The sequence below is a fragment of the Pneumocystis carinii genome (assembly GCF_001477545.1).
Source record: "Pneumocystis carinii B80 chromosome Unknown supercont1.4, whole genome shotgun sequence".
Classification (NCBI taxonomy): Eukaryota; Fungi; Ascomycota; class Pneumocystomycetes; order Pneumocystales; family Pneumocystaceae; genus Pneumocystis; species Pneumocystis carinii.
In genome coordinates this window covers 73,500-89,100 of record NW_017264716.1, presented here as the reverse complement: position 1 = coordinate 89,100, position 15,601 = coordinate 73,500, and the positions used below count along the sequence as shown (strand labels likewise).

At 24.5% G+C, this 15,601-nt stretch overlaps 9 protein-coding genes across 9 annotated transcripts; 4 read left to right on the top strand and 5 right to left on the bottom strand.

The window, feature by feature from the left end:
- Positions 1-3,100, bottom strand: T552_00887 (hypothetical protein). Its single transcript, XM_018369483.1, has 12 exons — positions 2,847-3,100; positions 2,605-2,799; positions 2,494-2,564; positions 2,305-2,451; positions 2,151-2,260; positions 1,749-2,103; positions 1,467-1,698; positions 1,352-1,425; positions 1,181-1,309; positions 733-1,138; positions 614-695; positions 1-566 (listed from the first exon to the last, which is right to left on the bottom strand). Exons 1-12 carry the CDS (start codon positions 3,052-3,054, stop codon positions 47-49), a joined length of 2,529 nt encoding a protein of 842 aa, XP_018226665.1. The 5' UTR covers positions 3,055-3,100; the 3' UTR covers positions 1-46.
- Positions 3,101-3,717: 617 nt separating this feature from the next.
- T552_00886 (hypothetical protein) lies at positions 3,718-4,408 on the bottom strand. The gene is made up of 3 exons (XM_018369482.1): positions 4,209-4,408; positions 3,857-4,165; positions 3,718-3,816 (listed from the first exon to the last, which is right to left on the bottom strand). The coding sequence occupies exons 1-3, from the start codon at positions 4,360-4,362 to the stop codon at positions 3,764-3,766; spliced, it is 516 nt and encodes a 171-aa protein (XP_018226664.1). The 5' UTR covers positions 4,363-4,408; the 3' UTR covers positions 3,718-3,763.
- A 489-nt stretch (positions 4,409-4,897) lies between these two features.
- On the top strand, positions 4,898-5,788 carry T552_00885 (hypothetical protein). The gene is made up of 5 exons (XM_018369481.1): positions 4,898-4,973; positions 5,020-5,042; positions 5,087-5,213; positions 5,257-5,481; positions 5,533-5,788. Exons 1-5 carry the CDS (start codon positions 4,944-4,946, stop codon positions 5,743-5,745), a joined length of 618 nt encoding a protein of 205 aa, XP_018226663.1. The 5' UTR covers positions 4,898-4,943; the 3' UTR covers positions 5,746-5,788.
- A 196-nt stretch (positions 5,789-5,984) lies between these two features.
- Positions 5,985-7,188, bottom strand: T552_00884 (hydroxyacylglutathione hydrolase). Its single transcript, XM_018369480.1, has 9 exons — positions 7,071-7,188; positions 6,988-7,021; positions 6,869-6,943; positions 6,796-6,823; positions 6,617-6,748; positions 6,480-6,576; positions 6,371-6,441; positions 6,158-6,319; positions 5,985-6,113 (listed from the first exon to the last, which is right to left on the bottom strand). Exons 1-9 carry the CDS (start codon positions 7,141-7,143, stop codon positions 6,030-6,032), a joined length of 756 nt encoding a protein of 251 aa, XP_018226662.1. The 5' UTR covers positions 7,144-7,188; the 3' UTR covers positions 5,985-6,029.
- Positions 7,189-7,370: 182 nt separating this feature from the next.
- On the bottom strand, positions 7,371-9,173 carry T552_00883 (hypothetical protein; the record flags this gene model as incomplete). Its single annotated transcript, XM_018369479.1, has 12 exons — positions 7,371-7,516; positions 7,574-7,613; positions 7,661-7,749; positions 7,792-7,852; positions 7,896-7,972; positions 8,015-8,057; positions 8,099-8,336; positions 8,379-8,476; positions 8,518-8,662; positions 8,707-8,845; positions 8,890-8,899; positions 8,946-9,173. 12 exons carry the CDS (start codon positions 9,171-9,173, stop codon positions 7,371-7,373), a joined length of 1,314 nt encoding a protein of 437 aa, XP_018226661.1.
- A 262-nt stretch (positions 9,174-9,435) lies between these two features.
- Positions 9,436-11,080, top strand: T552_00882 (hypothetical protein). The gene is made up of 5 exons (XM_018369478.1): positions 9,436-9,792; positions 9,840-10,274; positions 10,319-10,452; positions 10,495-10,705; positions 10,752-11,080. Exons 1-5 carry the CDS (start codon positions 9,779-9,781, stop codon positions 11,032-11,034), a joined length of 1,077 nt encoding a protein of 358 aa, XP_018226660.1. The 5' UTR covers positions 9,436-9,778; the 3' UTR covers positions 11,035-11,080.
- A 32-nt stretch (positions 11,081-11,112) lies between these two features.
- T552_00881 (hypothetical protein) lies at positions 11,113-11,485 on the top strand (the record flags this gene model as incomplete). The annotated part of the gene is made up of 3 exons (XM_018369477.1): positions 11,113-11,200; positions 11,250-11,342; positions 11,388-11,485. Exons 1-3 carry the CDS (start codon positions 11,158-11,160, stop codon positions 11,483-11,485), a joined length of 234 nt encoding a protein of 77 aa, XP_018226659.1. The 5' UTR covers positions 11,113-11,157.
- Positions 11,486-11,689: 204 nt separating this feature from the next.
- Positions 11,690-12,229, top strand: T552_00880 (hypothetical protein). The gene is made up of 3 exons (XM_018369476.1): positions 11,690-11,807; positions 11,857-12,031; positions 12,075-12,229. The coding sequence occupies exons 1-3, from the start codon at positions 11,736-11,738 to the stop codon at positions 12,182-12,184; spliced, it is 357 nt and encodes a 118-aa protein (XP_018226658.1). The 5' UTR covers positions 11,690-11,735; the 3' UTR covers positions 12,185-12,229.
- A 47-nt stretch (positions 12,230-12,276) lies between these two features.
- On the bottom strand, positions 12,277-13,766 carry T552_00879 (ribonucleoside-diphosphate reductase small chain). The gene is made up of 5 exons (XM_018369475.1): positions 13,691-13,766; positions 13,391-13,612; positions 13,016-13,349; positions 12,592-12,968; positions 12,277-12,543 (listed from the first exon to the last, which is right to left on the bottom strand). The coding sequence occupies exons 1-5, from the start codon at positions 13,718-13,720 to the stop codon at positions 12,322-12,324; spliced, it is 1,185 nt and encodes a 394-aa protein (XP_018226657.1). The 5' UTR covers positions 13,721-13,766; the 3' UTR covers positions 12,277-12,321.
- Positions 13,767-15,601: the final 1,835 nt, after the last annotated feature.

The following is a 15,601-nucleotide window of genomic DNA, read 5'->3' as shown; positions in this document are numbered from 1 at the left end:
ATTTGTCATAATGATTCATTAGAGTTTATAGTTAGGCTTCATCAAACTATGGTTTCCATGATTCGGCAATAGTTTCAAGCTTTTCAACAAAATCTCTAACCATATTATTTTGTGGTTGATTGAAATTTTTATGTCCATGTTTTGATGAAAAATTGTCTTTATGATATTTTAAATGTTTAATAATTGCCTTAAAATATTTATTGGGTACTAATGTTTCTGAAAAATAATTGCAGTTTTTAAGAGGACAAAACCATAGTTTTGAGTTCTGAGAAGGTTGAGTTGAAGGAAGTTGTATTATCTGTAACATTGGTTTACCTCGTCCAGGCTGAATTAAATTAAATTCAAACAATGATTTTTTAAATTGATTGAATGTATAATTATCATTTATAACAGGATCGTTTGATTCATCCTTTTTATTGAGATAAATGTTTTTATCATTATTTTTATTAGAGTTAGAGGAATTGGTTATATTTTTTTTGCTTAGGACAAGTGATTTATCTGACATTTCATCTGAATCATGAGATTTTGTTTCATGATTAGATGTATTTATAATATTATTAGATAATCTATTAATAATAATTATTTTATATTTTTTTAAAAAATAAACACTTACGAATTATCCTTCAGATTTGTATCAGATGAAGATATGTTCATTACATCTGATTTAGAATTATTATGATATTCTTTTTCATTTTCTAAAATCTTAGTTTTTTTAATTTAATGCTAATATACCTTTTTTATTATTAAATGTGGAATTTGTATTAAAAAGCGACTTGGAAGAATTGTGAGAAATAGCCTCCTTTAAACGTTTTTCAGTTTTTCTAAGATTTATTAATGCGTTGTCAAACTTTTGAATATTCAATTCCATATTTGGAGATTCATAAAGATTATTTAATGAGTCTGATATTTTGTTTTCAGTAGATATTGTATTAGATTCCAATGCAGCTTTAGAATCTAAAGATTCGCAAGTATTATCTGTTGTGACACTTTTCTTGCTTGATTCATTTTTATTCTTAAAAGAGGAGTCTTCAATAGAATCTAAAATATTTGATTTTAGTAAATTATATGAGTATGAGGAATCTTTATGTTTTTTATTTGATGGCTTTGCTTTAGAATTGTTTAAAAATTCTGACTTAAACTTCAAATAATTAGATATGCTCTATGGTTAATAATTTCATACTATTAACATATTTTCTAAATCCTTATAAATTTCAGTATGTTTTTGCGTAACTAAACCAATAAAAGATTCTATATTTTCCAGAATAAATTTTAATGTAGTTTTATATGAGATTTTAAAAATATTGGTCATCTTGAAGATTTTAGAATTTAGATAATAGTAATTGATACTTACATTGTGTATAAATATTTTTAAATTGTACCTTTTTGCATATTTTTGTGATTCAATAAGCTCTGAAACAAGTTGATCTAAAATTTATTAAATTCAATGCAAATTTTCAAGAACATACTCATAATTTTTTGAAGAAATTCTTTTTTAGAAAGTATATTTCTCTGAAAAGTTGTATTACTGCTGCCTTCTGATGAAGAATTATCTATTAAATGAAACAATGACATTTCTTTATCAATTTTTTTGAATGATGTGTTATACATTCTTCTATTTTTTCGTTTATATAAACCTTTTTTCTGATTTTCATTTTTTAAAAGCATAGATTTAGTTTTCTTAAGAGGTATATCAATTCCCTAAGAAATATTATTATTCACTAATAAGATATATTTGTAGATATGTTTACTTTAGTTATATTACTAAGTTGTTTAAATAAATTACTTTTTTCCCATTTTTTAGACATTTTGATTAAGTCAATTAACCCTTCTGCATGACTTTTTATTTTTTCCTTCATATCATTGACTGAATTTAAATCATTTCCAAGGAAGATAGCAGCCATATCAATGTCAAGATCTTTAGGTTTAAAAGAAACATGCATTAAAGCTTTTTTTAAATCATTATATAATTTCCTTCCTTCTGCATTTGTACGTGGAAATGGATATGTTAATGTGTCGTTTTGTAATTCTTTTAATGAAAAATTAATATTGAAAAAATTATTTTGTAACTGAAAATTATCTAATTCTTGATCATGGTTTTCCGTACTAAAATATATTAATTCATGTAATTAACAAACGAATTGAATAATTACAAGCTATCCTTAGTATTTGAGAAGCCATTCGTAAGTTCTAATATATCAATTGCATTATTACGAAGAATTTCTGCTTTTTTTTTATTCAATTTTGCAAGTTCAAATGAATCCTATAAATATCAGTGAAATAGTTTGAAATAATTCAGGGTTTTACACTACATAATTCTACAAGATCTTTGAAAAACAATGATTTCGGCCAATCTAATATAGTATCATCTAACATCATAAAAAATAAAAATTTGGAATATTTAATAATTTTATCTTTAATTTTTGATTTTTCTTCTTCCCATACATACGAAATCTATCCATATTAATAGCTAAATCTATTTATTATAAAATTTACTTGTTCCAAATACTCATGAAATGTAAATTTACATTTTTTTGTTTCATTTTCTCGAATAATTCTTAGATCTGCTACTAAAATTAGAAAAACCCCCTTCTATACATTCTATACAATAAAGATCTGCCTTTTCCGTAACAATATTATATGTTTCTTTGTATTCATCACAAACACTTTGAATAACATATAATGCACGTTGTCCAATGATCCATATCAATAATAAATTGTTAGAAAGACGTTCAATTTTGTAAAGATACACATTCATAAGCTTAATAAAGACTATCTTCTCTGAATTATATCTATATTGTGCTAAATAATTGTTTATTTTTTCTGTATTTTAAAATATTATAAAATACACTGCTTATCCTTAATTATACGAATTACGCCTGTAACAACAAAGGGTCCTCTTTCTATTGCATCAAATATATCTTCTGGTTCATCTTTTTCCTCTATTTTTAATCTTGAATAAGCATGCCGTGTAATATATACATAAGCCAACTCGCATTGCGGTAAATCATCTATAGTTCCTTGTTTAAGAGGTCTAAAGGCTTGATCTTCTCTCATAATATATAATATCTAACATCTTTAAGAGATTAAGTTCTCATTTTATTAAAAGATATAAGATTTTTGAAATATATTAAGGTAGACGTTGAAGATGAGTATAAATCAAATATATATATAATAGCTTTATAAATAGCTTATATTTAGGAAAAATATTATAATGTAATATTAATAAACAAATGTATTAATATGGTTTGTTTATAAAAAATATGTAAATTTTGATTTTCACATATTTCTTAAATAATTGTAATACATGTTTTTGGATATTTTTATGAAATATGTCCTTTAATTTTCTTTATATGTTTTTTTTTTCAGTATAAAATTATTTATTAAAGATCTAATAATATATTTCAGTTTTTTTAATGATTATATTTTTTATATAGTAGTTACCTGTAGTAAAATTTGTTAAAATGAAGAAATTGATTTTTTTCAGAATATGTGTTCATCAATTGTATTTGTTTTGTTTGTATCATAATGATTATGACATAATTTTAAGAAAATATATCAAAATTATATAATAGTATTGAATTTTCTTGTAGATATTTCCATGAAATATAATTATTAATACGAAAATTATATTTCTTTTGTATTATTTTTGTATTTTTGATATTGATTGTTTTGATTTTTGTTTTAAAATCTCAAAAATCCAAATCATCAACAAAAAACATTTTAGTTAAATTTCGGAATGATAAGGAATGTTTTAATGCATTTTTTATGCACAAAACGCCATCATTCCATGAATAACATTTGCTAGTTGTTGATTTTCTATATTATTAAAAATTATTCAAAAATTCAAAATATATACCTAAAGCAGCTGCCACACGTTCCTTATCCCTTAGTTGTTTGTTTATTTGTTTTTCATTTTGATGTGTACTTTTCTTAATTTTTACACTAACACGAAATCTTGATGGTAAACATCGTTCAAGACGTACTCGAATGCATAAACCAATAAGCGTTGCCATAGAACAATGAGGAATAGTAGGCGTTATTTCTACTGTTAAATATGTCATTTTGTTTATTTCTTCCTTTTCTAAATATATATCATCAAAATTAACCACTGCAAGTTGTTCAAGTGTCAAAGGATGCTCTGGATCCATAATATTTGCCAATAGATCTAGCAATTTATAGCCAATATTTCATTTTCATAATAATTATACCATATATCTCTTGTTTATCAATAATATTTTCTTTTTCTTCCTTTTCTTCTCTTTTATCTCTTATTTCTTCAAAAAAATTCACCCAGCTCTTCAGAGACCTCTCATTTCTCTCATAAACTATTGGATTCTCGTTTATTAATGTGTTTCCATTCATTTTTTTTCAAATAATTATTTTCCTACTATATATCTTCAATTTCAAATTTTCCAATATTTTTCCCTAATAATTCCTGATTTCAAATCTCTCTATAATTCCTTAATTTATAACAAATATACTGCTTATTTGTCCTTGTTTCTATTAATATTTCTGTTTTTTTTATTTCTTAATCTATCCAAAACTCTTTCTAAAAAAAAATATCTTCCTTATTAACCCAACTTTTTTATAAGTCCAAATCTTATTCCACCCTATTTTTTTATTTTCTTTAACTTTTTGTTATTTTTTCATAATTCACTATTGACTTCCAATATAAATCTGCCCATTTAAAATTTTAAAAATTTGATCTTTTAAATACATAACCCTCTATAAATATTACATTTGTTTCTTAAAATTAGCCTTTATTTATAGTTTTTTATAATAAAAAATATCTTTAATACAGAGGACTTAATAAAAACAGAGGTTAACTGGGGCCAAATCTAACGTCCAACGTTTGAAAAAAAACAAAAATTTGATAAAAGCAGGATTAAAGAGCTATAAGACCCTAAGATTTTCTTAGATACAAAGGGAGGATAGGATAGAATATGTCTTCCCGAAAAAAAGTTCTTTTAAAGGTTAATTTTTGGGTATTTTAGAGGAATAATAACTAATGAATAATAGGTGATTATTCTAGGAGACAGTGGGTTAGGAGTTTTGAATATTTTTGAATAATTTTATAGTTATTTAGTGCTGGGAAGACGTCTCTTTTAAATCAATATGTCAATAAGAAGTTTAGTAATCAGTATAAAGCAACTATTGGTGCAGATTTTCTTACAAAAGAGGTGATGGTAGATGATCGGATAGTAACTATGCAAGTAGGTAGTTAATGACATTATTTTTGTTTAATATCATGAAAAGCTATGGGATACGGCGGGTCAGGAGCGATTTCAGTCGTTAGGAGTGGCTTTTTATAGAGGAGCGGATTGTTGTGTTCTTGTCTTTGATCTTGGGAGTTCTAGGTCATTTGAAGCGCTTGATTCATGGAGAGATGAGTTTTTTATACAGGCGAGTCCCCGTGATCCATCATGTTTTCCATTTGTTTGTATTGGAAATAAATGTGATATTGAAGAAAATAAAAAAATGGTATATAATATTTATTAGTATATAGAAAGAAGGAATGGTAATTTAAGACAGGTTTCACATGAACGTGTTGTTTCTTACTGCCAATCAAAGGGAAATATTCCATATTTTGAAACAAGTGCGAAAGAATGCACAAATATAGACGAGGCATTTTTGCTTATAGCAAGAATTGCACTTTCTATGGAAAATGAAGAAGATTATGTTTCTGAATTTCCTGATCCTATTCAAATTAATCTTGATTCTGAAAAGCCTGGTTGTGCATGTTAATGAATTTATATATAAATTATTAATTTGAATTTTTTTATAAACATCTTATAATTGTTTTCTTTTTAATTATAGGGTTTAGTTACCAGCTTTTTACTAATAATATTATATAAATTTATCAAAATTTTAACTCATTAATTTTATTAAGTGAAGAAATATTTAATTCTTGGTCCAATTTATTATACTTAAATGATTAAAGTATTTTTATTATCTAATATTTACACCAAATCCTATGAAATATTGTTTTTTATTATAAAACATCTTTTGATTATAAAAACTTATATAATCTAAAACCTGTTTTTCATTTCCCTTAATTGTTTCATAACTTTCACCGGATCTGTTTCTCCTATAACCTTTTGAATACAGATTGACTATAAATTAACAAAATGTATAATATAAAAAAATATTAACAAACATTAACCATCATAAAAGGATTATATGTTTTTTCGTCATTAATAGTAAATTTTCCACATGTAATTCTATTGGTATCGGCAAATTTGGAAACTTCAAATAATTTATCTGAGCTGAATATCGTTTTTGCAAATTTTAAGTTAGATTTTGTGTATTCATGACCAGGCTTTTTTTAAAAAAAAAGAGTTAATTAAGTTTTATCAAAATTAAACCTTACATAAATCTTTGTATCTCCAGGAAGTGATCCAAGAATTTCATTTAGATTTTTATACATTTCTTCAGGTGTTCCTAATTATAAGTATAATAATAATTATTTTTTAATATACCTTCAAAAAATTTACCACATCCTCCATTAAAAAGTGTATCTCCCGTAAACACTGCCCTCTCTGTTCCATCTTCCATATAATAACACACAGAATCTCTCTAAAAATTTAAGTTTTGTCTTTATATTATGTTTTTATACTGTATGACAGGGTGTATGAAGACTTTTGACTAAAATTTCTCCAATTTTGAAGACTTCTTTATCCTTAACATAATGATTAACTGCTTCCGAATCCTTCCCTCCATATATTTTTACATCTGGATAGCTTTTAAGCTGTATTTATTTGTTTATTTTCATTTTTATATATAAAATTCAATTACCATCCTTTTATTTCCACCTGCATGATCCCTAATGAAATTAAAAAATGTCAGTAGCTCTTCTTAAGATATAAACCAATGATGATGTGTTGTTATAATAGATTTAAGATGTATTTTTTCATTATTAAGTTTCTCTAGATATGGTAGTATTCTGATGATATTTAAAAAAAAAAACAAATAAAAAATATTTTTAACGTTACTGGATCTGCTGGATCTACTATTGCTGCTTCTGAAATGTGTTATGTATTTTTCTATTTTTTTTAAAGATAATATTTTACCTAGAGTCTTATTACATATAATAATATAACTATAATTACTGGTTCTCAGGATCTCTAGTGGAATAATTCTCATATTTTGTTATTGAAAGTATAGATCAGTAATTTATGAGCTTATCTATGTTTTACTTTTAAAAAATATAAAATTTATCTAAAAAGACGATTTAGAAATAATAAATTAGTTATTGTATATATATGATAATTAAAAAGAAGTAAAATCTAAGGATTGAGTATAGATTAAGAATAATTATAATAAATAATTTTCTTGTATTTTAATATACTAAGATATGATTTGTAATTATTTTAATTTGACAAAGGTTTAAGTTTTATTGTGCGTTCATTCCATCCAAGTCTAGTAGCAAGACTGGTAAACCAGTTAGAATTTTGTTTAGATCGAAGGACAATGGGGAAATGAAATTTGGATGCTGAAATAGTTACATAATCGCCTTCTAAAACCGAAATATTAGTAATTTATCATAGAAATATTAATAAAATGAGAAACAAACGTTTAATTTCCACTCTATTTCTTCCATCAAAGCTAACCCACTATAAATATTACTTTTTTTAATAGCAAATATGTATAAAATATTTACAGATGTGCTTCTAGAATCATATGGGATAGCGACATGCAAAATCATAGAATCGTGTACCAATAAAGGTCTAAATGATAATGTATGAGGACCTTTTTAAAATTAGAAATTAATATATAAAAGATCAATTTTACATATTGGACTTATAAGTATAGCTGGTATATCTGGATGACAAAGAGATCCACCCGCAGAAAGCTAAATTGTGTTAAATTAATATTAATTTATTGAAATGATTTACTGAATATGCTGTAGAGCCTGTAGGTGTAGAAATACAAATTCCATCTGCCTGTACAGAGGTAAAATGTTCATAATCACCTATGTTATTGATTAAATAAAAATAAATCATTGATTAAATACCATAAAGTTCTATAGAACTTAAAAATGGATTTGGACCACGATCCTAAAATTGTAAAATATGGTTATAAAATGAAAATTTCTTACAACAACAAGATCATTTAATACTGAAAATGATTCTTTAGGTTCATGAGTTAAACTTGTTCCACAATTTTTATCATTCAATATAGAACGATCTAAATCTCTTGTTTTATCAATTGGTTCCCCATTATCATCAACTTTAACTCTCATTATAGTACATTGAAGCCTCATTCTTAAACTAATAATAACTCCATTACAAAATAAATTGTCCAATGTAGTATCAAAAGTTGAAAAATCAAACATTCTTTAAATATTACTATTTTATAAAACTTCAATCTTTATTTACGTTAAAAATCCCAATGAACCAAGTGAGAAAGAAAGAACAGGAGGGACTGTCTTTTGAAACAGCCAGCTACCAAATAATACAGTCCCATCTCCACCAAGCTATAAAATTATATGTATAAATATTACTGTTTTTATTATACCGTAATAACAAAATCAAATAATGATGAATATTCATTGCAAAACTCAAATGTCCAATATTTTAAATAATTTTCAAAAGATGGATTCAGCTTTATAATATTTTTAGAATCAAAATCACATGAATCTTTAAAAGTCGATTCTACATATCTATTCAAAATTATTGACTTCATATTTAATATAAATCCTCATACACATTGTATTTTTTTTCATGATTAGATTGATATGATAAAAGCCATATCACTAGTTTACGAGTTAATAAAACAAGAGATTTATCATGTGCTTTAGTAATAATAATAATGTTTCCAATATCAAGGATAATACGTACATCATCTACCATAAAATATAACTTTAAATATTAAATAAATCCTCAATACCTAGACTTTTCTTTAAAAATTAAATTATCTTCAATTTATAAAAAATAATATCTTACTAAACCCTTTTCTGTATTAAATATCATATCAAAATCTTTTTTTCTATTATGAGATTCTATTAATCTTGTTTCTAAATCCTCAATTTTATCATTTAAACTTGTTTTTTTCTTTTGATTTTTATTTTCAATAAAATATTCTTTATTTTTATCTTTTTCTTTAAATCCTTCTTTTTCTAATGAATCTGAATTAAATGAATTTCTTGGTCTTATTCTTTTCCTTTCTGCCATTAATAATAATTATTATTAATTTACTATTAACTTTTTATTAATAATTATTATTAATTTATTATTTAATTATTATTAATTTATTAACTCCTTATTATCAACTTTTTATTATCAACTTTTAACTTCTTTTTATTAACTTTTATAATTTTTTATTAATTCTTATTATTTTTTATTAACTTTTTATTAACTCTTTATTAATTTTCTTAAAACAAGTTAAGAATTTTTAATCTAAATTATTTATTTAAATTAAGAATTTATCAAGTTTTTCGGAAAATCTATGTTAGAAGTATAAAATCGTTTAATAATCTAAGATGAGTCATTGTTTTCGTATTGTTCCATGGAGATCTCGGGCAGAGTTTAATCAGGTTCGGGATTGGTTCTTTGGAGGGGATAGAAACCAGGAAACATTAAAAAAAGGGCTTTCAAGAGTCTATATTTATTATATTTATGAAAAGGATAGGGTGAATATTGAATATTTGTAGGTAAACGCATGGCGAGTACGTGGAGGGCTTCCACATGCAGTTGAATCTACAGCAAATTTGATATGTGTTTTGGTTGAAGAGGAACGTGGTTTCTGTGATCCTCTTGGATTACGTTTATCATACGCAATGGCGTTAATAAGGTCGCAGATGAAGCTTTTAAATGGCTATTTTTTTGATTATATATAAGATTTGTAAATGGATTTGTAGATCCAGAACAACAGGGTCAATATATTATACCGATGCAAACACTTGCACGGAATATTGATCTTCCGTTGTCATTTGTTGAGATTCGACATGCAGCTACACATGAACAGCTTCCTTCATTGGTGGTTTTACGTTCTATGACAAATCGTGCGTTAGAATGGTTATTAGATAAATATTGGTCTAAATCTTATTGTGAGGATGTACAAGAACTGGATGAAAGAAAAATCCAAGACATTATTAAAAAATGGGAAATATTTCAAGAAAAAAACCTTGATAAGGGATCAAAAACTAAAGATAACGCTAAAGAAATGTCTACAATAATTAAAGAATCTATTATTTTATGTAATAGTTCTGATGGAGTTGAAATGATGACGAATTATCTTTTAGAAAAAATTATGACATTACCTAAAAATATCAAGTAATATTTTTAAAATTTGTTTTATAATTTTTAATTATGAGTAGAAAAGAAGATTTTTTTAACAAATCATATGCAATTTGGTTACCATTTATTAAAAAAGTTTCATTTATTTCTAATTTAGTACAATATTTTGCTTTAAAAATTATTTCAAAATTAGGTTCTATTGATCCAAAAAATAGTATGTTTCTTTATTTTATAACTTATAAATTGATTTTTTTAGATTATATGATTGATACTTTACCGATCTTTTCTCTTTCTGCATTAAAAAGTCCTTTAAAAAATGATATAAATGATGTCTGTGATATTTTATTGTTATGGCTTCAAAATCTCTTAAATGAAAAGTATCAAGACGATATTTCTGCAAAACCTCTTTTTCCTCAATTATCTATTCATAAAATAATTCATGCTTGTTTATTACAAACTGATTCCTAGTAAGTAATTATTTTTATCTATTTATTGTAACACTTATTTATTTAGCACTGCTCAATTTTTAAAAAATGTTGTATTATTAGATCAACATCTTTTAAAATCTTATCAAACTCTTATCTCCTTACGTTTAAATACTACTACTTTTCCTCAAAAAAAACATATTCTAGATGATATAGAAACTGAAGTTAATATTTTTAAAAAGCGTTTTCATTCATTAACAAGAAAACTTGATGATTCTAATTCTATAGAAGAAGATCCTCTTATTTTGGCTAACGGTCGATGGAAAAAATGGCATGGTAAATGGACTTCTAAACCAATTGGTATACCTTAATATTTCAAATTTCTTATATTATTTATTTACATTCTTTGTCAATATCTTTTTAAAAAACTCTTAATCTTTATCAAATATAACTCTGTTTCGAAATCGATATTTTTTCATATATTTTTATATTTTATGCAAAAACTTGAGTTTGATGAGGTTTTACCTCTTGAAAAAAGTAAAATCCTTTTATTATTCTTTAGTTTTTTTTGTTAATATTTTATAAGGATTATTACTTAATTATTCTGAAAAAAAAACATCCTCTCAATCAACTAAATTGCCTGTTAAACCTATAATTAAACGTCCTGAACCAACTCCTCGTATTTTTATAATCTATTTAATATATATAGCTTACTGAAATTTAGTTTTTAAGCGACTAGAATTTTTTATACCACAAATGCATAAATCAAATCAAGAATTAGCAGAAAAAAAATTAAAGGATCAACTCATAATAGAAGAATAGAAAATACATTTAAATTAAAGAAAAAAAACAACAAATAATTTTTATTAGAAATTAGTATTTGAAAAAAGTTCAGAAAATACTAAAAATAATATAAATTTTTAAAAATAATTTTAACTTTTTTTTTTTAATTTATTTAATTATTTTTTATTAATTTCTCTATATTTTCTTAAAAAAAAACCGCTTCTAAATATATATTTCTTAAGAAGTTAATCTTTCGATTATTTTTTAATATTTCGTTTAAAAATTTTTAATGCCTTTGGTTAAAACAATCGACACTTTTCTTAACCTTTCTTACTCGCTTCTTCAAGCTTCGCCGGTGACAGTACTTAATTTAACTTTTTTATTTTTATATTTAACAAGTTCGTCTTTAGACTCGGATTTCAACAAAATATCATGTTGACCAAGAGTCTAGAGGGTTTTTAACAGTAAAAACATATGACCCAGTTTCTGGAATTTGTATTCGATTTAGAACGAACCAAGCAGTTGATGTTAGTCGTCTTTTTTTAGGTAAATCTAGGCTGGGACATGTTATGGCAAATATAAATGGTTGGTTATTTTATATATTATATATTTATTGGTAAAACATCAGTATCATTGGAGCAGATTTTGGAGCAAATGGCAAATTTGACAGAACAAAAGGCAATAGAACCAGGAAAGAAACATAAGAAAAAGAGCAAGCGACAAAGATATGAGAAATGAAATGCAGAAGAAAATTGATTTTTCTAAATACAGGATAATAATATACAAAAAATGGTAAAGCGCAAGATAAAGATATGAAAAAAAAAAAAAAACAAGAAAAAGCATGCAAATACCCCTAACAATTAAAAGACAATATATTAGAATTCTTCATCAACTGAAAAAACATGTCCATCAATAAGATCTGAATCACACTGCTTTTTAATGCTAGCCATAACTCCGGATTTTTGATAATCGGATACTCGTTTTTCAAAGAAGTTTGTTTTACCTTGTAATGAAATGTTTTCCATAAAGTCAAAAGGGTTTGTAGCATTGTAATACTTATTATTGCCAAGTGCAACCAAAAGTCTATCAGCAACGAACTTAAAAATAAGTATATAGAAATTATTTATATAAAAGAATTGATTTACCTCGATATACTGTTTCATAAGCCTAGCATTGATTCCAAGTAGAGGGCAGGGTAGAGAAGACGTAAGAAAATCCTGCTCAATACTAACAGCCTCTACAATGATAGCTTGAATTGTTTCTTTTGATGGTCGCTTGCGAAGATGGCTGAAAAGTAAACATGCAAAATCTGTATGAAGACCTTCGTCACGTGAAATAAGCTCGTTTGAAAAGGTTAATCCAGGCATCAATCCACGTTTCTTAAGCCAGAAAATGGATGCAAAAGAACCGCTAAAGAAAATACCTTCAACCGCTGCAAACGCAACCAAACGTTCTGCAAAAGTTGAATGTTCATCTGCAATCCATCTAAGTGCCCAGTCCGCTTTTAATTTGATACTTGGAACTAAAATACATTAGTAATGTAGAAAGATAATTATAAACCATATATACTCGTTTCAATTGCATCAAAAAGAAAATTTTTTTGATCTGGGTCTCTAATATACGTTTCGATTAAGAGTGAATATGTTTCAGAATGAATGTTTTCCATCATAATCTGAAATCCATAGAAACAACGCGCTTCCGGAACTTGAACTTCATTACTAAAACGTTCCAAAAGATTCTCATTCACAATCCCATCTGATGCTGCAAAAAAAGCAAGAACATGAGAAATAAAAAATCTCTCATCATCATTCAATTTTTTGTCCCAATCATACAGATCCTTCGATAGATCTATTTCTTCTGTTGTCCAAAAAGATGCTTCTGCTTTTTTATACATTTGCCAAATCTAATAAACATAAGAAAATATTTTCTCCATTTAATTTTAACCTCATTATATTTAATAGGGAAAAGAACAAATCGCTTCTTATTCTCCATTAATAATGGCTCTTCTTCCACCACATTAGGTGCATTTTCCTCCTGATCTGTTTCATTTATATCACTATTATTTGTTCTAGCTTTGATCTTTAGCTTAATAAGCGTTTCTTTCGCATTTTTTGCTGCTTCCAGTTCTTCCTTTGTCAGATTCAACTCAAAAATACCCTCTGCAACCTATTTATCATATTAGTTTCGCGTGTTTATTTAATCAAATGATCTCTTTGACGTGTCTTTTGTTATTCTTGATCTTACCTTCTTAGATGGCGTCAATTCATGCTCCATTTATACCGATTCTCTCTCAAATATTATGTTTCCTTCTCTTTTTATTAACTTTATTTACGTTTAGTGATAAATAAAGTTTTGGATTTTTTCTGGGTCGCCTTGGCTTTATATATTTGTTAATTGCTTTTTATTAGTCACGTGAAATTTATGCAAACGCGTTTATTTAAGCAATAGCGCGTAAGGGTTGTTATGGAAACCGATACAGGAAGTGGATGTAAGATTGGAGTTATGATGGAGATATAAAATATTAAGATTATAGAGATAGTATTTTTATGTAAATAGTAAATATTTTTAAAAAATTTTTATTAAAAGAGCTTTATAAAATCTTTAGATGTTGTGGTTGTCATGGCAACGCAAGTAAGTGTGAGGATGGTATAAGATGGGGAGGGGAGAGGGGGAGAGGAGGAGGAGAGGGATTTAGAATTTAGATGAATAGTATTGTTAAATTATAGGATTATTTATTCTAAATAATGAAATTGTTTATGATGATTAATTATTTTTAAAATGGATAATGAAAAATGAGATAAAAGGTATCGAATGTTATAATTGATAAAAAATAAGGTTATTTTAAGGAAGAAGAGTTTTTGTAAATATTATTTTATGTTAAAATAGATTTATTAATATTATTGAAAGTTTTAAAAATTTGTTTGATGAAAAGAAGAATAAATGAAAGGAAAATATGAATAATGTTAAATATTTTGAAAGTTATATTAAATATTTAGAATTGTAATATTTAGAATAATTTTTAAGAAGAATTTAAAGTATTTGAATATTTGTTATGATTTTTTTTGTTTTTATTTTAAAATTGAAAAAAATATTTATAAAATGAATTTATGAATCAAATCTTTATAAAGAATCATGTCGTAAAATTATAAATTTTTAAGAAAAATTTAGGGAGATATTAAACAGTTTTTATTAATAGTTGAATTATTTTAAAGTATTATAATAAAATTGAAATAGTAAAGTTGATTTATAATGATAATAAATAAAATATAAAAAATATATAAAATATATAAAATATAATTAATATTTATAGTCTGTAAAATTGGAAGCTTTTAAATAAAAAATAATTATATCATAATAAAGAATATAATGTTATTTAAAAAATAATAATTTAAAAAGAATGAATATTTTATTTTATAGATTATTTATCTGAGAAGAAATGTATTCCAAATAAATTATGAATTATTTAGATTAAAAAATATTTATAAAAGATTAGATTCAATCTTAAAGAAAATATGACTTTTAAAGATAAAAGTTTTGAATATCTAAATAAGAAAACTAATGCAAAACAAGTTAGAAAATCTTAGCTTATTTTTTAAAAAAATACGATTTATAATATATAAAGACGTATTAATATTTTTGATAAAAACAGTGAATTAGAAAATATATTACATGTATTATAAATACATATTCTATTAAATAATTAATAAAAGCGGGATTGAACAAATTTTATATGTTATTAAAATAAATATATTAAAACTAAATAGATCAAAACTAAATTATTATTTATGATTAACACTACCATTATATTTTTATTAATATGATTTATATAGTTTTAAATTTATAATAAAATACTTACAAATATATTTTATTATTTAATTTTATATTGATTATAAAAAAATAATAGTAAAAATTAACTTTTTAAGAAAAAAACCAAGTCAGTCAATCTATTCTTAATATAAAGATTGAATATTTCAAGAATTTTTAAAATTTATGACTCATTCAAAAAAAAAAAAAGCTAATATAATTGATCTAATTTAAATTAAAAACTTGTACTTAAAAAAATCAAAAATAAAAGTATTTTTTTCAAAAACTATATATAAACAACTTTAAGATATTCTATGAAAAAACAATGTCTTAATTTTTTAAAAAATTCTT

Coding starts and splice junctions, on each gene's coding strand:
- T552_00887 (XM_018369483.1), bottom strand. CDS start 3,054: ATGAGAGAAGATCAAGCCTTTAGACCTCTTAAACAAGGAACTATAGAT. Junction 1,426..1,466: donor ATTTCTTCAAAAAATTATGA/GTATGTTCTTGA, acceptor AATAAATTTTAG/ATCAACTTGTTTCAGAGCTT. Junction 1,310..1,351: donor TAAAAATATTTATACACAAT/GTAAGTATCAAT, acceptor AAAATCTTCAAG/ATGACCAATATTTTTAAAAT.
- T552_00886 (XM_018369482.1), bottom strand. CDS start 4,362: ATGAATGGAAACACATTAATAAACGAGAATCCAATAGTTTATGAGAGA. Junction 4,166..4,208: donor TGATAAACAAGAGATATATG/GTATAATTATTA, acceptor ATAAATTGCTAG/ATCTATTGGCAAATATTATG. Junction 3,817..3,856: donor ACGTGTGGCAGCTGCTTTAG/GTATATATTTTG, acceptor TTAATAATATAG/AAAATCAACAACTAGCAAAT.
- T552_00885 (XM_018369481.1), top strand. CDS start 4,944: ATGTCTTCCCGAAAAAAAGTTCTTTTAAAG. Junction 4,974..5,019: donor GAAAAAAAGTTCTTTTAAAG/GTTAATTTTTGG, acceptor AATGAATAATAG/GTGATTATTCTAGGAGACAG. Junction 5,482..5,532: donor TTGAAGAAAATAAAAAAATG/GTATATAATATT, acceptor AATTTAAGACAG/GTTTCACATGAACGTGTTGT.
- T552_00884 (XM_018369480.1), bottom strand. CDS start 7,143: ATGAGAATTATTCCACTAGAGATCCTGAGAACCAGTAATTATAGTTAT. Junction 7,022..7,070: donor TATATGTAATAAGACTCTAG/GTAAAATATTAT, acceptor AACACATTTCAG/AAGCAGCAATAGTAGATCCA. Junction 6,320..6,370: donor CTGGAGATACAAAGATTTAT/GTAAGGTTTAAT, acceptor TTTTAAAAAAAG/CCTGGTCATGAATACACAAA.
- T552_00882 (XM_018369478.1), top strand. Junction 10,453..10,494: donor TTCTATTGATCCAAAAAATA/GTATGTTTCTTT, acceptor TGATTTTTTTAG/ATTATATGATTGATACTTTA. Junction 10,706..10,751: donor TTATTACAAACTGATTCCTA/GTAAGTAATTAT, acceptor TTATTTATTTAG/CACTGCTCAATTTTTAAAAA.
- T552_00880 (XM_018369476.1), top strand. CDS start 11,736: ATGCCTTTGGTTAAAACAATCGACACTTTTCTTAACCTTTCTTACTCG. Junction 11,808..11,856: donor TTCAAGCTTCGCCGGTGACA/GTACTTAATTTA, acceptor GTTCGTCTTTAG/ACTCGGATTTCAACAAAATA. Junction 12,032..12,074: donor TGTTATGGCAAATATAAATG/GTTGGTTATTTT, acceptor GTAAAACATCAG/TATCATTGGAGCAGATTTTG.
- T552_00879 (XM_018369475.1), bottom strand. CDS start 13,720: ATGGAGCATGAATTGACGCCATCTAAGAAG. Junction 13,350..13,390: donor TCCCTATTAAATATAATGAG/GTTAAAATTAAA, acceptor TATGTTTATTAG/ATTTGGCAAATGTATAAAAA. Junction 12,969..13,015: donor TTTTGATGCAATTGAAACGA/GTATATATGGTT, acceptor AATGTATTTTAG/TTCCAAGTATCAAATTAAAA.